Below are 21,068 nucleotides of genomic sequence, written 5' to 3'. Positions count from 1 at the left end.
ATCACGATTATATTTATGATTATAAAATTAACCAATCTACTTTTGGGCGATTCTTAAATATTTTGTAATCATTGAATTTTAATTTACTCAACAAATATATATTGTCATGTCATCTCATTTATAGCATTACATAATTATAATTAATTTGACATCTATAAAAACTTTTTAATTTGACCACTTTGGTGACTAATAAATTACAGATACTATAGATTTCAAAATAAATAATCATTACAATTATTTAATAATAATAATAATCCAAAACATACAAAAGCGGAAAGCGTTAATGTAATGAGTACACAAAATACTTAGAAACTATCGTATATAAATTTTACATAATATTGTATCCTACATATACAATGCAACATATATATTATTTACAATTTAATGACTATTAAGTTTCATTTATTTTATCTTACATTTATTATGCCACCTTTATTATCTTTCTTTACGTATTATATATATTCATTAATCTAATAAATATATATTCATTATGTTATGCGTTCATTAATAAAAATGGTTTATTACTATATTTAATTTAAGTAAGGATATGAGTTATTATTTGCCTTTAGATACATTGTAATTAAACAAAATATGAAGCAAAATTAACAACAAATAACAATATGAAAATGAATTATAAAAGAAAATAAATATATAGAGTGATCTTTAAAGGAAAATCATAAGTTTTTAAACAAAAAGCTCTGATCCACATGTTAGATTTTCCTTTATTATGTAAACCAAATCTTAATTTTGCATAGTCTTAATGCCTAAGGTCTTAGAACGAGATGATTTTAACAATTTTCTAATTGAAGAGAAATCATACCTTGATCCATAAATTTTTTATTTAAAAATGGTGTTTTATAATATTTTTCATTTTTCTCTCTCTTGACCATTTGATTTAACATACATTTTTTATGGATGAAATATATCAACTTATAGGCAGAGAGAGTGAAGTGATTTCTTTCATTCATTAATGACATTCAATTCATACATTCCATCATTGTATAAATTTTGAACAAATTTTTATTTTTGTACATTAATTGCATCCATTCATTGTTTCATAAACGAAACAAAACTTCATTTATTTATTGAATAAAATGATTTTTTTTAAACATAATAACTATTAAATCATTAATATCTTTTAAACAAAATTAAAAGATGTTTATTTAAGGATGGATAGCGGAACGTTAGCCATAATATCTAATGAGGGTACAAAAAAGGCTTAGTGCTTTTGTTCTTCCATTAATGCTTGTTGAAGGTCGAATGTGGTGATCTACCATCAAAGGTTGTTGAAGGTCGAATGTGGTGGTTGGGGTGGTGGCTAGTTGTGGTTGACATGGATCACGATGGTAACTAGATTTTTTTAGGTTAAATTGTTTAAATCAAAGTGAAAATTTCCCTTTACCCAATATTTTAAGTTTTAATTATGACTTTGAATATTATTTTTATTCAACAGTAGTATTCTTTTTTACAAAGTTTGAACTCTCAAGTTTAAAAAGAGTTCATCGAAGTTCATAAATAGATTTGTCAACTTAATTTCAAAATTCTAAGTTATAATTAAGTTTTTGTAGAAAGTAGAAAAATAAATTAGTTTTTCAAACTAAACAATTAAAAGTTAAAGATATTTAACTTTGAAGACTTCTAAATTTTAAAATTTTTCATTAATGAGGAGATAGCATTTAGTTGATTGATAGTGTATAAAATATACGTACTATCAATGCATCAAATACAAACCGTTAATTGAATACAATAAAAAGATAAATGTTTACTTAAGAAATTTAAAAATAAAAGATTTTTTAAAAATATTTTAGTATTTATTTAACAGGCAACATGGATAGATTGAGATCATTAAAGTGCTTCTTGCACTGTGAATTTTTTGAATCTTGGAATCACAGCTGTTATACAATTCAATTACCATTCCCTCCTCTCCCAAATATACAACCAACAGAAACTAACATCTCTTCAAAATTACTTTGGTAAAAAAAGCAACAAACCGAATCTCTTGCTGACCATACGCTTTAATTGTCTTAAAGCCAATGCAACAAAAGGAGCTACCCTGATTTGTACGAATTAAACCAAAGAATTGGTTTTCTATACATTATTGGTATTTTGAATTATTGTGTTAAAAAACTGTCATATGTTTTTTTTATTATATTGATTTTTAATTTTTTTTAACATGTCATAAAAGGATATGTTGCAACTTTTTAATCCTGTTGATACATCAAATTTGAAAAATTTACGGACAGTGTATGAGATAAATTTTTTTAAATGAAATTAAGTTTAATCCGACTCATCCTTTTCAATCATTTGATCCTTCTCAATAAGATCTAATGTTTTTTTTTTTTTTTTCATTTAAGAGTGAGTATATTCGAAACTTAACTTTGAGTAAAAAATAAAAATACTTACTATTAAATTAAATGTTTGGACGTAAATATAATACTTTCTGTGCATAGCACAACATAATAGTTAATGACCAAAACTAAAGGTGTTAATAAGTTTTCTTAATTGACTGAGTCTATATTTGATTCCAACATATTTCCAATTAATAGAAAGGGAACCACGATAGAGATTTCGAGCAAGAAAAAGGGTATTGCAAACTGACTTCCGCCAATTGAAATGCAAATCAAGTTAAAAATGTGCCAATTGAGAGCTGCACAACCGATTTACCGGTGCTTAAAAGGCAAATCAAGTTAAAAATGCTAACATGATTAAAAAAAACTCGTGATTACATAGCTCGACAACAGATCAATTCTTCTTTATGTCTTTTTTTCTTTCTTTCTGTATGTCTTTATTCGACAAGTACCTAAAAGCAAAGCACCTAAATTTTTATTTTTATTTTTTTACATTTTTCATCATTTACATTTATATAAATTTAAATAAAATTAAAATTCAAAATTTAACTCAATTTATTTACGAAGTCACGTTCAAGATATAAAATCCAGTGTATCTATGGCTTAAATTTTTGCATATATAACTCCTTTTATTTTCAGAGTACAATTATATTAAAAAAAAAAATTAAACAAGAGTAATGAATGGCAAGGATCATTTGAGGATTTAGGATTTCCTTCAAAAAAAGTTAAAATATAAAATTATAATTAAAATTTCTTCTTAAATAGATTAACTATATTTGTACATTTTTAAAACTTTGAAATAATATTTAATGCTATATTTAAATAAGCATATTTATTAAAGTTATGGAAAATCTTTTATGGTTGAATTATAGTTGATCAGATTTTGGATATAGAAATTATTTTTAATTAATTGTCCTTATTTTATTGATCTAGTCAACATGTTTTATAATCTATTGAATTAAAATTTTCAATTTAAAATTTTCAATTATTTATTTTTTAAGCGAGATAATTTCTCAAATTTGATTTAAATTTGGAAAATGGTTTCATTCATCACCAGTTTATATCAAGTCCATTGAGAAGGTTATCCTTAAAGTATATTTTTAAAAAATCAATAATTTAATACATTAGAAGAAAAAAAAGACATGACAGTTTTTTAACTAATAGCTTACGAAATAATAATTCATTAAATTTTGTCTAAATGAATTTTAACATCATTTCCACTTTTATTTATCTTCAAATTAAAAGATTCTGATGGCAGACAACCGCTGGCCCTTGACGAAAGAAAAGTTGTATGGTGAACAGCTGAAGTATTTTTTAAGTAAATTATTATAACAGTCAAGTCTTTGATTGAATTACTTTGATACATCCTTTTACACGGCAATAATGTCTATATCCCATCGCTTGCAATTGCATTCAAAGACTGACTAAATCACCCCATTTCTTCACTGAAAAGAAAATGAACTCTGGTTTTTGCCGATCATCACATATTTCTCTCTGTGCACTACTAGTATTTCAGGTCATCCTCGGCGTTCCTATATGGACAGAGACAGGCATGTATTCAAGCTGCCTGAATGCCATGTTCCAATGTGGGAACATCACTACTGGTTATCCTTTCTGGGGAGGAGATCGACCTTATGGTTGTGAGCACCCTGATCTGCAACTCTATTGTGAAAATGGTATTACTTTGATTGATATTGTTGGTGTGAACTATCACCTTCTGGATATCCAGCTGGCTATCAGAACTATAAGGATTCGCAGACAGGATTTCGTGAATGGCTTTTGTAACCCACAAATCAAGAACACCACACTGAATTATATGCTCTTTACTGGACCTATTGATTACGAGAATCTTACAATTGTCTATGGATACCCATCTTCCACGGAAATTCCATATGGCGGTGAAGGCTTCACTTGCAACGTAAAAATAACTAAATTATAACTCATGCGATGCACAAAATAAAATTTCTTATTTAATAAGTATATATATATAAATTAGTTTTTTTTCAAATTATATTTAAATTTTTAAAACTTATAGCATATATAAATTTTATATATATTAACTTGTCATTAAAAAATAAATTTTTTGAAAACAGCAAGAAAAAAATTGTGTCTTTCCTTTGTATTTTTCGTTTACAATAATATTTATACACTTGTAAAATTATATCAAATAAAAATAAATTATGCCTTTCTCAAAAAAATAAAAATATATATTTGTAGACATCAATTTTTGTCCCAGAATAAAATAAAATAAAAACAATAATAATATACGAAATACAAAAGTAATACAAAATACAAAACAAAAAAAAAATAAAAAAATACCAAACAAAAAAAAAAACAGAAGATAAAAAAAAAAATTAAGGATGGCAGTGGTGCCGTCCCCAGCGCTACTGCCACCAGACCCTAGCCTCCACCAGATAAGACAGAAATGAATAAAAAAGGCATGGGGCTCGTGTTTACATCCCGTGACCGAGCCTCATGCCTTTCCCTTCAAAATACGTATGGCTGGAGCTCTATTTAACGAAGCCAAAACAGAAAAAGAAAGAGCTCTCTCGAATCTCTTCTCTCGAAACCCCCTTTTCTGAAACTTCTCCCTAAAAACTCCTACCCATCAAAAACACTCCCAAAACACTACACCAAAATACCCAAAATAGAAACGCAAAAAAAAAAAAAAAGAAACGCAAAAACAGAAACAAAAACCAAAAAAATAACACAGTCCTCGTCGTAGGCGAGGAACCTCAGCGCCAAGCTCCCTGCAAAAGCAAAGAAATCATCAGTTTCGCCAAAAAAAAAAAGAGAAGGAAAAGAATCCGAAAGCTTCAAGCCCCGATCTACGCCGATCGGGGCTGTTTCTGATAAAACGGATGCCAGATCTGGAAAGATCTAGTTGAAATGAGTTTCTGGAAGCATTTTGGCATTTTTCGATTATCGACGACAACCGTCGGCGGTGACCCAGGCGGCGGCCGGCACGGTGGTCCGACGATCGGACGACGGTCGGCCAGACCTCTCCCCAGAGCACTCTCTCTCTCTCTCCCTCTCTTTTTTTTTTTTTGAAACAGAAACCAAATGAGCCAAAAAAAAAATCTTCAGATATATATAGTAAAGCAAAAACTCAAAACGACGTTGTTTAGGGAAAGACCCAAAACGATGCCGTTTTAACCAAAGAAGGATCCACGTGTGAACCAGATCCAACCCGAGATCCAAGCGAACCGACCCGCCAACCCGCTTCAACCAAACTTGAATCGGTCCAGAAGAACCGCCAGTGAACCGGTCCAGAAGAACCGCCAGTGAACCGGTCTGAACCGGTACGAACCACTGGACCGCCCGAACCGCTGACTAAACCGCAGAACCGGTCAGACCGATCAAGACCAGTGTTGATCGGTCCGGTTCAGGTAAAAAAAATTTTTTTTTCTAATTTTTTTATATATTATTATTTTTGTTATTCTAAATATATTTTTTATATTTATGCATGATAAATTTATAAATTTGTTAGAATAAATATTTAATTATTTTAATAATAATAAAATTGAAAACGAATAATAATTAAAATATATTAAAATGCTCAAAAAAATAATTTTTATTATTTTTCCTGCCTAGATGTTGAAGGGAATAAAAATATTTTTTCTAAAGAAATAATTCCGCCTAGATGTTGGGGAATTATTGTTAATAAATTTTCATAAAAAAATAAACATAAGACATTTTTAATTAATTTTTAAAAATTATAAAAAATTGAACATGCTCCGAAAGTCTGCCTAGATGATGGAGATTTTTAGAGATGTTCGCGTTCTACTTAAACCTTAAATACTAATTTTTAATTTTCAAAATCCCTTAAATCCAAACTCCCCAAAATCCAAAATCCATGAAATCCAAAGTCCTAAAAATCCTAAGGACACGTGTGAAATTTCTATTTGAAGCAATTTGTTCCTGAATACCGCCTAGATGATGGGGTATTTAGGAAATTTTACTTCGTTAAGTCTTTTCACACGATTTCTTAATTTACATTAATAATAAGATTAATAAATAAAAAGTATAATAGTAAATTGGGATCTTAAATATAAACAGTCGCACCTAAGCTCTGCCTAGATGTTGGAGAGTTAGGGTGGTCTCATTATACTTAAGAATCCAACTTTTAAATTACATTTCATTTTACATAACATTCATTGACATACACATATTAGCATGTTGTTATTAGTATTTATTTGTACTATTATGTCTTTAATTTTTATTTGTACTACTTTTAAAAAATAAATAAATAATAAAATATGATATTACAAAATAGAATAAAAATAACATTCTAAAAGAAATAATTCTTAGTACTCTGCCTAGATGTTGGAGAGTCACCAATAATTTTCTGTAAAGAGTGTTATTTCATTTTAAGGATTATTGTGTTAAATCTTAAGCGAAAAGGGTTATTTTAAATTCTGCCTAGACGTTAGAGAATTTTAAGATAATTCTTTAACTTAAAGATTTTCTCAATATCCCTAAATAAAAATTTTAGCAAAAATATTTTTAAATGAAGGGAATTAATGTTAAATTTCAAATTAAAACCATTTTTATCCAACGTCGAAAATAGCGCATAATTAAATGGTACCAATTTATGGGCGTTGTGGGGGTGCTAATCCTTCCTCACGCGTAATCGACTCCCGGACCTAACTTGATTTTTCGCAGACCAAAATTTATCTTTTTGATAAACTTTAAACTCGTTTTTATAGTTTTATTAAAAAGATAAACTTTTGGGTGGCCAATCACACCATAACAAAGATTGGTGGCGACTCCTCTTTTTATTTATTTTTTTCGATTTTAAAACCTCATTTTTACGTCTGGCGGTCTCAAAACCGTTACGACAGCTTGGCGACTCCACTGGGGATTTTGCTTGAGAGTCAGGCCAAAATTTTAATTTGCGCTATTAAGAATTGTTAGATTTAATTGGTTTTATTTGACATTTCATTTAATCCCCTTTATTTTGATTTTTTTAAAATATATATAGATATGTTAATGAATAAAATAATTGTATGTTAGTTATTAATTTTGTGGTTATGATTTATTCATGTTATAATTAATACATTATTTTGCACACACTTTGCATATTCATGAGCTTTAGACCGGGGCTCTATCCCTTTTTGGAGGAAGTGAAGTAGCTACACTCTCGTGAGGTGATAACCTCCGCATTTGCTAGTGAAACACTTTCACTCAGATTGAACCCGTTCCGTTAGTAGCCTATAATGGGCGAGGATCGAGGAACCTTACTAGTCTATAATAGGCGATGATGTGAGGAATAGTCTGGGAACCTTTAGACATATAAATCCTAACCCAGCATATCGTGAGCCATAGGAAGCCTGCCTAGGATAGTGCCATGTCACCTTTTTAGAAAATTACCAAAAATTAGGACATTATATGTTATATTATTTGGTTATATGGTTGTTATATTATTTCTCTTACTTGTTTGTTTTGAATTCTCGAATCATTTTATTTTTTATATATTCTTTAATTGTGTACATTATATTTGAATATGTGATATTTATTTTAGGTCAATCATTGAAAAAAAAAAAAAAAAAAAGGTTTTCAGAAAAATTAAAAATTTTTCTTAAATTCTTTGTTTATTGGCCCAATAAAAAAAATCAATTTTCATGTTCTAGTTATTTTGTTTTTCCTTCTAAAAAAAAAAATTTTTTTTTGTCTCATCATTTGCATTTCATACATCATAAAAAATAATACATGTATCACATCTCATATACATCATAAAAGGTAGTATCAGTTTCACTAGGTTGGCATAATACAAGCATTGCATTCCATGTAACATGCACTTGATAGGTTTATGCATTCCATACATGTTGTATTAGTCATAGGAATACATCTCATCATTCATGTAAATATGTCATTGCATTTCATGCATATAAATTCATGAATGTAGGGTCGTATGGAACAAACGTTACATTTCATATCCCGCTATCCCTGTAACATAATATTTTTTTTTTTTGCATACACATTCATGGTTGAAGAAAATTTTTATTTGGGTCTTTGTACATATAAAAATTCATTGTCATAAGTATATATATGCATTCTGTGACATTCTCATATTCATGTGTTCATAAACATACTTTGTGTGTCATTTTTTTTGTGATATTCATTTAATAAGGGTAAGACTCTAGACTTTTTAGTTTAAGTCCCAAAATAAAATGTCTGTCTTAGTGAGAATTAGAGTGACGAAAATGAGAGATCAATTGGAACAAGGATTAGTGCTTTGGAGTTAAATCAAGAGGATTTATGGCTTGCACATCATGTATCATCTGTTTGAATTCATTATTTTTCATGCTAGTGAACATGCTTTTGTTAAACCTTCAAAGCCAAAAGATTTTTTATAATAAAATTCTTGTGATTAATAAAAGGTTCAAAGATAGCTATCCTAGGAAACGAGGTCAGTTGAGTCTGCACACTTATAGCACTTGAGCTAGTATCATAATCATGAAAAATGAAGGTGCCAGTCGAACGGACAAAGTAGAAAAGGCCTAAGGAGAGATCGGTGAAATAGTTAGAGAATGCAACAAAACGTGAATAGACAACTGACAGAATTAAAACAGATGATAATGGAATTGACAAAAGAAAAAGAAGTTGTTGAGACGCACAGGATAAGGGAGGAAACAGCTATCGAGACACCATTGTAACCATCTAGGTTTACATATGTTCAAGATCCTCACGTGTCACTAGCACCTCCAACAACTCATCAACATTATATTGGCCATTCATGATCTTGTTCCCACATTTGAATCCACCACCCGATCAACAACGAATCGAAAAAGACCAAGGAATGATCAAGAGAAATTACCCTTCCCTATTTCTCACCTTTTGCCTTTAGAAGGTCGATATCTCACTCCTGTGCCTTTGAAAACAACACCAAATCCATCAGCAAGGAGTTACAATCCGAATGATAAGTGTGATTATCATATGGGGGCAATTGGCCACTCAACTAAAAAATGTAAACAGTTGAAAGAAAAGGTTGAAGATCTTATCAAGAATGATTTTCTGACTCCAGAGGTAATAAAACAATAGAAGTTGTTGACTCCGTTCAATTGTGAGAAGTTGATATGAAGAGGGAGGTGTCAAGTTTTGAAAATCAATATAGGATTTTTTTACTATGTATGTAGACATGTGCATTGTGTCTCTAGGAGTTATTTAACTTATGGAAGAATTGAATACTTTGGATCTTTTTCATGAAATTTTCTCTTTATGCATTTGTTTGGATAAAAGTCCCACATAAGTAACTTTCAAAAAAAAAAAACAAAAAAGAAAAAAAGTTTTATTTTGAAATAAAGATGGAAGAATTCTTAAAGGAAATGGTGATTACTGTTAGGAAAAAGCTCATTAAATACCTCCACACCTTTTCAAATACTTTCATCACCTAAATGATTGGACACATCAACCATAACCTTTCAGGGAATGTGAGTTTGAGTTCAGACCTTAAAGGGCTGATAATCTTTTCCTGGGCAAAGAACAAAAGAGATTAATTTTGAAAGTTTGTTTTGAATCTCAAAAATCAGATATTCTTTCAAATTTTCTAATTGATAGTCTAATGTGTGTCAAAATTTTGCTATGACCATAGATACAAAAACACTTGAGCTTTTTTCTTAAATAACCTTTGTTCCATGTCTTAAGGCACAATGAAAAAAAAATCTCTTTCTGCCTAAGACAATTTATTTCATACCTTTATACCTTTTCTCTTCCTTTCATCAAAAAAATGCCAAAAGAAAAAATTTAGAGCCCAAAGAGCCTTTTGGAGCTATGCGATCAATCCTATACGACTTAATCGTCATTAGAACCCTGAGTAAAAAAGGGATGAGGCATAAAAAAAAAAAAACAAAAAAAAACAAAAGGGACATATTCAATGATTTGCTCTTCTACCCAAGTGATCATATTTGAAATGATGAATGGCCATCTTTCTCTATCCTTCTCGTACATAAAAACTATCCATTTGCTACCGATTTGAGCTTATTAAATTTTTTGTTCCAAAATAAACCCTAGCCTAGGATCATTTTCTACATTAGGGGGTAAAATTAGGATACATTCAAGATTAACTTCAAGAAAAGTATCCGATATTGAAAGCATCTAACATGCCCTTCGGAGGTGAAAGTCTGGGGTAAAAAGTGAACAAGGTTTCGATTGAAATTTCAAGATTCAAGAAAGTGAACAGCCAAAGATAAAGTTAAATATTTCTAAGGCAAAACAAAGAAACCTTAGAGATAAGAATCTGAAGCTTCAATTAGAATTCAAAAAAAATAAAAAAAAAAAAGAAAAAAAAATATATACCTTGAAAATGAGAATTCGAGGCAAAAAAAGAGGTGAGTAAAGTTGATCAAATTAAAGCCAAGTATTTCAAAGAAAAAAAAAAGGGGGCAAAAGAAGAAGGTCAAAGAATGCTCATCAGGATCCTTGGCCTAATCACCCTGAATAACATATTTTGAGCCTATGTATCCTTTCTTTCAGAACCCTTAACCTCAGCCTACATTACACACCTTGAAAAGCCCATTTTGATCAAATGTGGATACTTGGATTGAAGAGCAATATCCTTGAATTTGTATATACTTGTTGAATTCTTCATTGATAAAAAAATATATATAGCTCTAAGGTGAAAACCCTAAAAGGGCAGTTTAGAGCTAAAGTCATTTTTTAAGGCCTCATAATGAATTTCATAGTTCCAAGGTTCTATCCGAAATAAAAGGTCTCGATACAAAGCCTCTTGAGGGACCAGTACCCATTAAAGACCTTCCTTAAAAAAAAAAAAATGGCCAGCCTTATCTTCTTTTCAAATCTTGTTTGAAAAGTAATGGCTAGTTTTGACTCACATTGGAGTATCACGTTTTTAATAAAAAAAGGTGTTTTAAAATTATCTCTTTTTGTAAGTCCAAGATGAAATCTTTGCAACCCTTTGTCGAGTTTTTTCATGAGATATGCCCACTAGTAAAAGGAGTTGAACTGTTAATTACCCTCCCATCCATAAGCTTTCCAAATAGTGATCACCAACTTTCAAAAGATTCAGAAGTCTTGAATTCTAATTTTTTCATTAATTATGAAAATACTTTATGTGGGGTAATTTTTGATTAATTTTGAAAATTTTCAAGATTATTGAAACATTTTGTACATAATAATGAGATCATTTTTTTGGGTGAAAATGAAACAATGAAAATTTAAACAAAATTTAAAAAAAAAGGGTAAAAAAAGTCTTTGCATTTACGTCGCTTGCATCTGCATCACAAGCAAGACATTCGTATTTGCATCATTTGCATTGGCATTTGTATAAGACATTTGCATTCACACAACAAGAAGAATTTGCATTTGCATCATGGCATCTGCATCTTAAGAAAAGGTATTTGTAAGGACATCTACATGAAAAGGACATTGTCATTTGCATCGTGAAAAAGTCAAATGTATCAAGCATTTGCATTCTTACATTGGCATTAACATTTGCATCAGTATCATTTGATGAGAATAGACATTTGTATCATGTTTGCATTTATCAACTTTGTAAATATTAAAAAAAACAACAAAAAAGGGCATGTTTTTTAAATTTTAAAGCCTCTGTTTAAGAGGAACCAATTTCAATTAAGATTTTAAAGCCTCTGTTAAAGGGAACCTTCCTCAGAAAAGACCTTTAGAGTCTCAAAAAATATCTGATTAGGCGAAAGCCAAGTTTTAAAAGATTTTTAAATTTTTAAAGTTTCATTGCTTTTGATTATGAGGAGCATTCAAAGATTTTGAGATTTGTAAGATCTTCGGGCATAATCTCCAAAAGCCTCTGCGCATGACTTTCAAGATTAAAAGATTTTCAAATATTTAAAGTTTCATTTCCTCTGATTATGAGGAGCATTTAAAGATTTTAAAATTCTATAAGACCTTCGGACATGATTTTTAAGACTTCGGGCAATTTTGTAAGACCTCCGGGTATGATTTCTAAGACCTCCAAGCATAAATTTGATTCGAGGTGTTATCCCGATCAATTCTATAATTTTGACTTGCGGTGTTATCCCAGTCAATTCTGTAAGACCTCCGGGCACAATTCTGTAAGACCTCCGGACATGATTTCTAAGACCTTTGAGCATAAATTTGATTCGCGGTGTTATCCTGATCAATTCTATAATTTTGACTTGCGGTGTTATCCCAGTTAATTCTGTAAGACCTCCGGTCATGATTTTTAAGACCTTCGGGCATAAATTTGATTCGCGATGTTATCCCGATCAATTTTATAATTTTGACTTGCGGTGTTATCCCAGTCAATTCTGTAAGACCTCCGGGCATAAATTTGATTCGCGATATTATCCCGATCAATTCTATAATTTTAACTTGCGGTTTAGTCCCAGTCATCTTTAATCCTTGACTCGCAGTTTAATCCCAGTCATTACATTAATTCTTCGACTTGCGGTTCAATCCCAGTCATATTTAATCTTTGACTCGCGGTTTAATCCCAATCATTTCATTAATTCTCTGACTTGTGGTTCAGTCCCAATCATATTTAATCTTTGACTCGCGGTTTAATCCCGATCATTTCATTAATTCTTTGACTTATGGTTCAGTCCCAGTCATCTTTATCCTTTGACTCGCGATTTAATCCCGATCATTTCATTAATTCTCTGACTTGCGGTTCAATCCCAGTCATCTTTATCCTTTGACTCGCGGTTTAATCCCGATCATTTCATTATTTATTGACTTACGATTCAATCCCAGTGATCTTTAATCTTCGACTCGTGGTTTAATCCCGATCATTTCATTCTCTGACTTTCGATTCAATCCCAGTCATCTTTAATCTTTGACTCGTGGTTTAATCTCGATCATTTCATGCTTGACTTGTGATTCAATCCCAGTCATCTCTAATCTTTGACTCGCGGTTTAATCCCAATCATTTCATTAATTACCCGACTTGTGGTTCAATCCCAATCATCTTTAATCTTTGACTCGTGGTTTAATCCCCGTCATTTCATTATTTCTCTAACTTGCTGTTCAATCTCAATCATCTTTAATCTTTGACTCGCGGTTTAATCCCGATCATTTCATTATTTATTGACTTACGGTTCAATCCCAGTGATCTTTAATCTTCGACTCGTGGTTTAATCCCGATCATTTCATTCTCTGACTTCCGATTCAATTCCAATCATCTTTAATCTTTGACTCGTGGTTTAATCTCGATCATTTCATGCTTGACTTGTGGTTCAATCCTAGTCATCTCTAATCTTTGACTCGCGGTTTAATCCCAATCATTTCATTAATTACCCGACTTGTGGTTCAATCCCAATCATCTTTAATCTTTGACTTGTGGTTTAATCCCGATCATTTCATTATTTCTCTGACTTGCTGTTCAATCTCAATCATCTTTAATCTTTAACTCGTGATTTAATCCCGGTCATTTCATTATTTCTCTGACTTGCGATTCAATCCCAATCATTTTTAATCCCAATCATCTTTAATCTTTGACTCGTGGTTTAATCCCGGTCATTTCATTTCATTCTCTGACTTGCAATTCAATCCCAGTCATCTTTAATCTTTGACTCATGGTTTAATTCCGGTCATTTCATTTCATTCTCTGACTTGCGATTCAATCCCAGTCATCTTTAATCTTTGACTCGTGGTTTAATCCCAGTCATTTCATTATTTCTTTGACATGCGGTTCAATCTCAATCATCTTTAATCTTTGACTCGCGGTTTAATCCCGGTCATTTCATTCTCTGACTTGCGGTTCAGTCCCAGTCATCTTTAAGCTTTGACTCACGGATTAATCTCGATCATTTTATTCTCTAACTTGCGGTTCAGTCCCAGTCATTTTTAATCCTTGACTCGCGGTTTAATCTCGATCATTAATTCTCTGCCTTGCGGTTCAGTCCCAGTCATCTCTAATCCTTGACTCATAGTTTAATCCTGGTCATTTTATTCTCTGACTTGCTGTTCAATCCCAGTCATCTTTAATTCTTGACTCGCGGTTTAATCCCGATCATTTCATTTCATTCTCTGACTTGCGGTTCAATCGCAGTCATTTTTAATCCTTGACTCGCGGTTTAATCCCGATCATTAATTCTCTGACTTGCGATTCAGTCCCAGTCATCTCTAATCCTTGACTCCTGGTTTAATCTTGATCATTTTATTCTCTGACTTACGATTTATTCCCAGTCATCTTTAATCCTTGACTCACGATTTAATCCCGGTCATTTCATTAATTCTTCGACTTGCGGTCCAGTCCCAGTCATCTTTAATCTTTGACTCGCGGTTTAATCCCGGTCATTTCATTTTTTGACTTGCAATTCAGTCCTAGTCATCTTTAATCCTTGACTCGTGGTTTAATCTCGATCATTAATTCTCTAACTTGCGATTCAGTCCCAGTCATTTTTAATCCTTGACTCATGGTTTAATCCTGGTCATTTTATTCTCTGACTTGTGGTTCAGTCCCAGTCATCTTTAATTCTTGACTCGCGATTTAATCCCAGTCATTTTATTTTATTATCTGACTTGCGGTTGAATCGTAGTCATTTTTAATCCTTGACTCACGGTTTAATCCCGATCATTAATTCTCTGACTTGCGATTCAGTCCCAGTCATCTCTAATCCTTGACTTCTGGTTTAATCCTGGTCATTTTATTCTCTGACTTACGATTTATTCCCAGTCATATTTAATCCTTGACTCGCGGTTTAATCCCGATCATTTCATTAATTCTTCGACTTGCGGTTCAGTCCCAGTCATCTTTAATCTTTGACTCGCGGTTTAATCCTGATCATTTCATTTTCTGACTTACGGTTCAGTCCTAGTCATCTTTAATCCTTGACTCGTGGTTTAATCCCGATCATTAATTCTCTGACTTACGGTTCAGTCCCAATCATTTTTAATCCTTGACTCATGGTTTAATCCCGATCATTAATTCTCTGACTTGCGGTTCAGTCCCAGTCATCTCTAATCCTTGACTTATGGTTTAATCCTAGTCATTTTATTCTCTGACTTACGGTTTAGTCCCAGTCATCTTTAATCCTTGACTCGCGGTTTAATCCCAGTCATTTCATTTTATTCTCTGACTTGCGGTTCAGTCCTAGTCATCTCCAATCCTTGACTCATGGTTTAATCCTGGTCATTTTATTCTCTGACTTACGGTTCAGTCCCAGTCATCTTTAATCCTTGACTCGCGGTTTAATCCCGGTCATTTCATTTTATTCTCTGACTTGTGGTTCAGTTCCAGTCATTTTAATCTTTGACTCGCGATTTAAACCCGATCATTTCATTAATTCTTTGACTTACGGTTCAGTCTCAATCATTTTTAATTCTTGACTCGCGGTTTAATCCCGATCATTTCATTAATTCTCTGACTTGCGGTTTAGTCCCAGTCATCTCTAATCTTTGACTTGCGGTTTAATCCCGATCATTTCATTCTTTGACTTGCAGTTCAGTCCTAGTCATCTTTATCCTTTGACTCATGGTTTAATACTGGTCATTTTATTCTCTGACTTACAGTTCAGTCCCAGTCATTCTTAATCTTTGACTCGTGGTTTAATCCCGGTAATTTCATTAACTCTTCGACTCGCGATTCAGTCCTTGTCATCTTTAATCCTTGACTTGCGGTGTCATCCCGATCACTTTCTTTATTATTCGACTTTTGGTGTTGCCTTAATCGATTCTTTGTTTGTCAACACACAATGTCATTTTCTTTATCACTTGACTTGAGCTAAAAAAAATATATATGTTTGGATTCTGGACAAAATTGTTGTCTTTGTCTTTGCTCTATTACTGATTATCAGTAATGTGCAAAGAGGGGCAGCTGTAGACATCAATTTTTATCCCAGAATAAAATAAAATAAAAACAATAATAATATACGAAATACAAAAGTAATACAAAATACAAAACAAAAAAAATAAAAAAATACCAAACAATAAAAAAACAAAAGATAAAAAAAAAAATTAAGGATGGCAGTGGTGCTGTCCCCAGCGCCACTGCCACCAGACCCTACCCTCCACCAGATAAGACAGAAATGAATAAAAGAGGCATGGGGCTCGTGTTTACATCCTGTGACCGAGCCTCATGCCTTTTCCTTCAAAATACGTATGGCTGGAGCTCTATTTAGCGAAGCTAAAACAGAAAAAGAAAGAGCTCTCTAGAATCCCTTCTCTCGAAACCCCCTTTTCCGAAACCTCTCCCTAAAAACTCCTACCCACCAAAAACACTCCCAAAACACTACACCAAAATACCCAAAACAGAAACGTAAAAAAAAAAAAAAAAGAAACGCAAAAACAGAAACAAAAACCAAAAAAATAACACAGTCCTCGTCGTAGGCGAGGAACCCCAGCGCCAAGCTCCCTGCAAAAGCAAAGAAATCATCAGTTTCACCAAAAAAAAAAAGAGAAGGAAAAGAATCCGAAAGTTTCAAGCCCCGATCTACGTCGATCGGGGTTGTTTCTGATAAAACGGATGCCAGATTTGGAAAGATCTCGTTGAAAGGAGTTTCTGGAAACATTTTGGCATTTTTTGATTACCGGCGACAACTGTCGGCGGTGACCCAGGCGGCGGCCAGCACGGTGGTCCGGCGATCGGACGGTGGTCGGCCAGACCTCTCCCCAAAGCACTCTCTCTCTCTCCCTCTCTCCTTTTTTTTTGAAACAGAAACCAAATGAGCCAAAAAAAAAATCTTCAGATATATATAGTAAAGCAAAAACTCAAAACGATGTCGTTTAGGGAAAGACCCAAAACGATGCCGTTTTAACCAAAGAAGGATCCGCGCGTGAACCAGATCCGACCCGAGATCCAAGCGAACCGACCCGCCAACCCGCTTCAGCCAACCTTGAACCGGTCCAGAAGAACCGCTAGTGAACCGGTCTGAACCGGTACGAACCACTGGACCGCCCGAACCGCTGACTAAATCACAGAACCGGTCAGACTGATCAAGACCAGTGTTGACCGGTCCGGTTCAGGTAAAAAATATGTTTTTTTTCTAATTTTTTTATATATTATTATTTTTGTTATTCTAAATATATTTTTTATATTTATGCATGATAAATTTATAAATTTGTTAGAATAAATATTTAATTATTTTAATAATAATAAAATTGAAAACGAATAATAATTAAAATATATTAAAATGCTCAAAAAAATAATTTTTATTATTTTCCCTGCCTAGATGTTGAAGGGAATAAAAATATTTTTTCTAAAGAAATAATTCCGCCTAGATGTTGGAGAATTATTGTTAATAAATTTTTATAAAAAAATAAACATAAGACATTTTTAATTAATTTTTAAAAATTATAAAAAATTGAACATGCTCCGAAAGTTTGCATAGATGATGGAGATTTTTAGAGATGTTCGCGTTCTACTTAAACCTTAAATACTAATTTTTAATTTTCAAAATCCCTTAAATCCAAACTCCCCAAAATCCAAAATCCATGAAATCCAAAGTCCTAAAAATCCTAAGGACACGTGTGAAATTTCTATTTGAAGCAATTTGTTCTTGAATGCCGCCTAGATGATGGGGTATTTAGGAAATTTTACTTCGTTAAGTCTTTTCACACGATTTCTTAATTACATTAATAATAAGATTAATAAATAAAAAGTATAATAGTAAATTGGGATCTTAAATATAAACAGTCGCACCTAAGCTCTGCCTAGATGTTGGAGAGTTAGGGTGGTCTCATTATACTTAAGAATCCAACTTTTAAATTACATTTCATTTTACATAACATTCATTGACATACACATATTAGCATGTTGTTATTAGTATTTATTTGTACTATTATGTCTTTAATTTTTATTTGTACTACTTTTAAAAAATAAATAAATAATAAAATATGATATTACAAAATAGAATAAAAATAACATTCTAAAAGAAATAATTCTTAGTACTCTGCCTAGATGTTGGAGAGTCACCAATAATTTTCTGTAAAGAGTGTTATTTCATTTTAAGGATTATTGTGTTAAATCTTAAGCGAAAAGGGTTATTTTAAATTCTGCCTAGACGTTAGAGAATTTTAAGATAATTCTTTAACTTAAAGATTTTCTCAATATCCCTAAATAAAAATTTTAGCAAAAATATTTTTAAATGAAGGGAATTAATGTTAAATTTCAAATTAAAACCATTTTTATCCAACGTCGAAAATAGCGCATAATTAAATGGTACCAATTTATGGGCGTTGTGGGGGTGCTAATCCTTCCTCACGCGTAACCGACTCCCGGACCCAACTTGATTTTTCGCAGACCGAAATTTATCTTTTTGATAAACTTTAAACTCGTTTTTATAGTTTTATTAAAAAGATAAACTTTTGGGTGGCCAATCACACCATAACAAAGATTGGTGGCGACTCCTCTTTTTATTTATTTTTCCCGATTTTAAAACCTCATTTTTACGTCTGACGGTCTCAAAACCGTTACGACAATATTATTGAATGATAAATTAAAGAAGTATTAGCATATTTTCACTTAAGTAATCTTGACCAAATTATTATGCAAAATATGAAAAATGTTAAAAAATATGTGAAAAAATAAATTAAAAAAATAATTATTTTTCATAAGAATGAAACTGTAATAATAATAAAATATATCTTGAAAAAAAGTTATAAACAAAAAAAAAAAACCAAATTGTAATAGTAATATAATATACTTTGAAAAAAAGTTTTTGACAAAATAAAAAAATTGATGTATAAGACATTACATTTGTAGTTTTAAATTTGTAGAAGAATTTTTTAGTGGCAATTAGGATTAAATAGATAATTTTAAATTAATTTTTTAAAATTTAAAATAGATATAATAAGTGATAAAGATAATATTAAATTTTTTATTTTTATTCAAAATATAAATTTGATAATTAGAGTTCAAATAGATATAATCATTTTGATGATCTTATTTTTTTAAATTTTCAAAATCTTACATAAAATTGCTTGAATTTTTAATGTCTTACACAAATTTTTTTAAAATGATAAATTTTTAAAATCAAGATAAAAAAAGATTGTTGAAAATTTTGGATAAACTTAATTTTTATAATTTTTAAACATGTTTGAAAGATTTTGATAATTAAATAATTTTTTAAATAAGGTTATTTGGTAAATAACTAAAATTATTTATTAAAAAAAATAAAATCCATATTTTATATTTTATATTTTAGAAAATATATCTCTAAATTGATTTGATTTTCAATTATAATTTGAATAATTTGGATATTTAAATAAATTTAAATTATCTAATTTGTAATTAAAAGAAATTATTTTATTTTTAAAAAAATTATTATATGTGTCATTTAAGAGAATTGTTTACATAGATGCTTATATGACAAATTTGTTTATATATGTTGTTATGTACTATATATATATATATATATATATATATATTAGTTAAAATTATTGTTTCATCCAAAAAGGAGCTATTGGCTCTGGGGAATGCTATGCTAGTGTTACTTGTCCGATTCCTATAATATTGTTTACTTCTGCAAGTAGATCTGATCCAGTTAATCAAATTTATCCGGGAAACCAGCTGCCGACGGTATTGTCTACGGCGAAAGAAGGCTTAAGAAGAGGATTCCTAGTAATGTGGGAGGATAGCGAATCATGTCAGAAATGCAATAAATCTCATTGTGGTTTTAGTATTCGGAATAATCAATCAACTTGCTACTGCCCAAATCAACGTCTGGAATAGGAAGAATGTCCTGGATCCTCTTCCTCCCCGCCACCCCTATTCCCGCCCGTCACCCCGCTCGAGAACTACCATCCGGTAGAAGCAGAACCCGATGTATGTACCACATGTTTATATATGTTGTTATGTACTATATATATATATATATATTAGTTAAAATTATTGTTTCATCCAAAAAGGAGCTATTGGCTCTGGGGAATGCTATGCTAGTGTTACTTGTCCGATTCCTATAATATTGTTTACTTCTGCAAGTAGATCTGATCCAGTTAATCAAATTTATCCGGGAAACCAGCTGCCGACAGTATTGTCTACGGCGAAAGAAGGCTTAAGAAGAGGATTCCTAGTAATGTGGGAGGATAGCGAATCATGTCAGAAATGCAATAAATCTCATTGTGGTTTTAGTATTCGGAATAATCAATCAACTTGCTACTGCCCAAATCAACGTCTGGAATAGGAAGAATGTCCTGGATCCTCTTCCTCCCCGCCACCCCTATTCCCGCTCGTCACCCCGCTCGAGAACTACCATCCGGTAGAAGCAGAACCCGATGTATGTACCACATGTTCAAGTTCAAGGATATGGTAATTATTAAAGAAAACATGGAATGTGATAATACCATTTAACTTTCCTCGTTCTTTCGTGGTTACAGATTCCTTCAATTTGAAGCGAAAACTAATCATAGGCACGAAATAGTATAATTTTGTAAACTTGTAGGCACTGTTTGGATTGTGAAAAATAAGAGGAAGGGAAAATATGAAAGAAAATATAAAAAAAATGAAAATGAAAAAAAAAAAAAGAAAAATGAGAAATTCCTTACTTTGTTTGGACAGCGAAGACAAATATCAAAGAAAATATTTTTTGCATGTTTCTCATAATGAAATAGGTTAAAAAAAATTCAATGAAATCTTTAACATTTTAAACGTCAAAAAATGAAAGAGTTATAGTCTTACTATTTATGTATAACTAGTTTTTGTACTTGAACTTTTTTTATTAATAATATTTGCCTTCAAAAATTTTTATGAAGGGAAAATAAAAAAAAAATCCTTCTAAATATTCTTTCATATTTTCCCGAATAATAATTTCCTCCATTATTTTT

The 21,068-nt window shown here is 31.3% G+C and overlaps 1 protein-coding gene across 1 annotated transcript; it reads left to right on the top strand.

The window, feature by feature from the left end:
• Positions 1–3,804: 3,804 nt before the first annotated feature.
• On the top strand, positions 3,805–4,287 carry LOC149512234 (LEAF RUST 10 DISEASE-RESISTANCE LOCUS RECEPTOR-LIKE PROTEIN KINASE-like 2.4). The gene has a single exon (XM_089752225.1). It carries the CDS (start codon positions 3,805–3,807, stop codon positions 4,285–4,287), a length of 483 nt encoding a protein of 160 aa, XP_089608351.1.
• The last annotated feature ends 16,781 nt before the right edge of the window (positions 4,288–21,068 follow it).

Source organism: Durio zibethinus, chromosome 23 (genome assembly GCF_047325235.1).
Source record: "Durio zibethinus cultivar Kanyao isolate XHJ-2024 chromosome 23, ASM4732523v1, whole genome shotgun sequence".
Classification (NCBI taxonomy): Eukaryota; Viridiplantae; Streptophyta; class Magnoliopsida; order Malvales; family Malvaceae; genus Durio; species Durio zibethinus.
Note: the sequence above shows the minus strand (reverse complement) of the source record. Positions and strands in the feature narration are given on the sequence as shown.

Excerpts from the sequence above, each read along its gene's own strand:
- LOC149512234 (XM_089752225.1), top strand. The coding sequence starts at position 3,805 with ATGAACTCTGGTTTTTGCCGATCATCACATATTTCTCTCTGTGCACTA.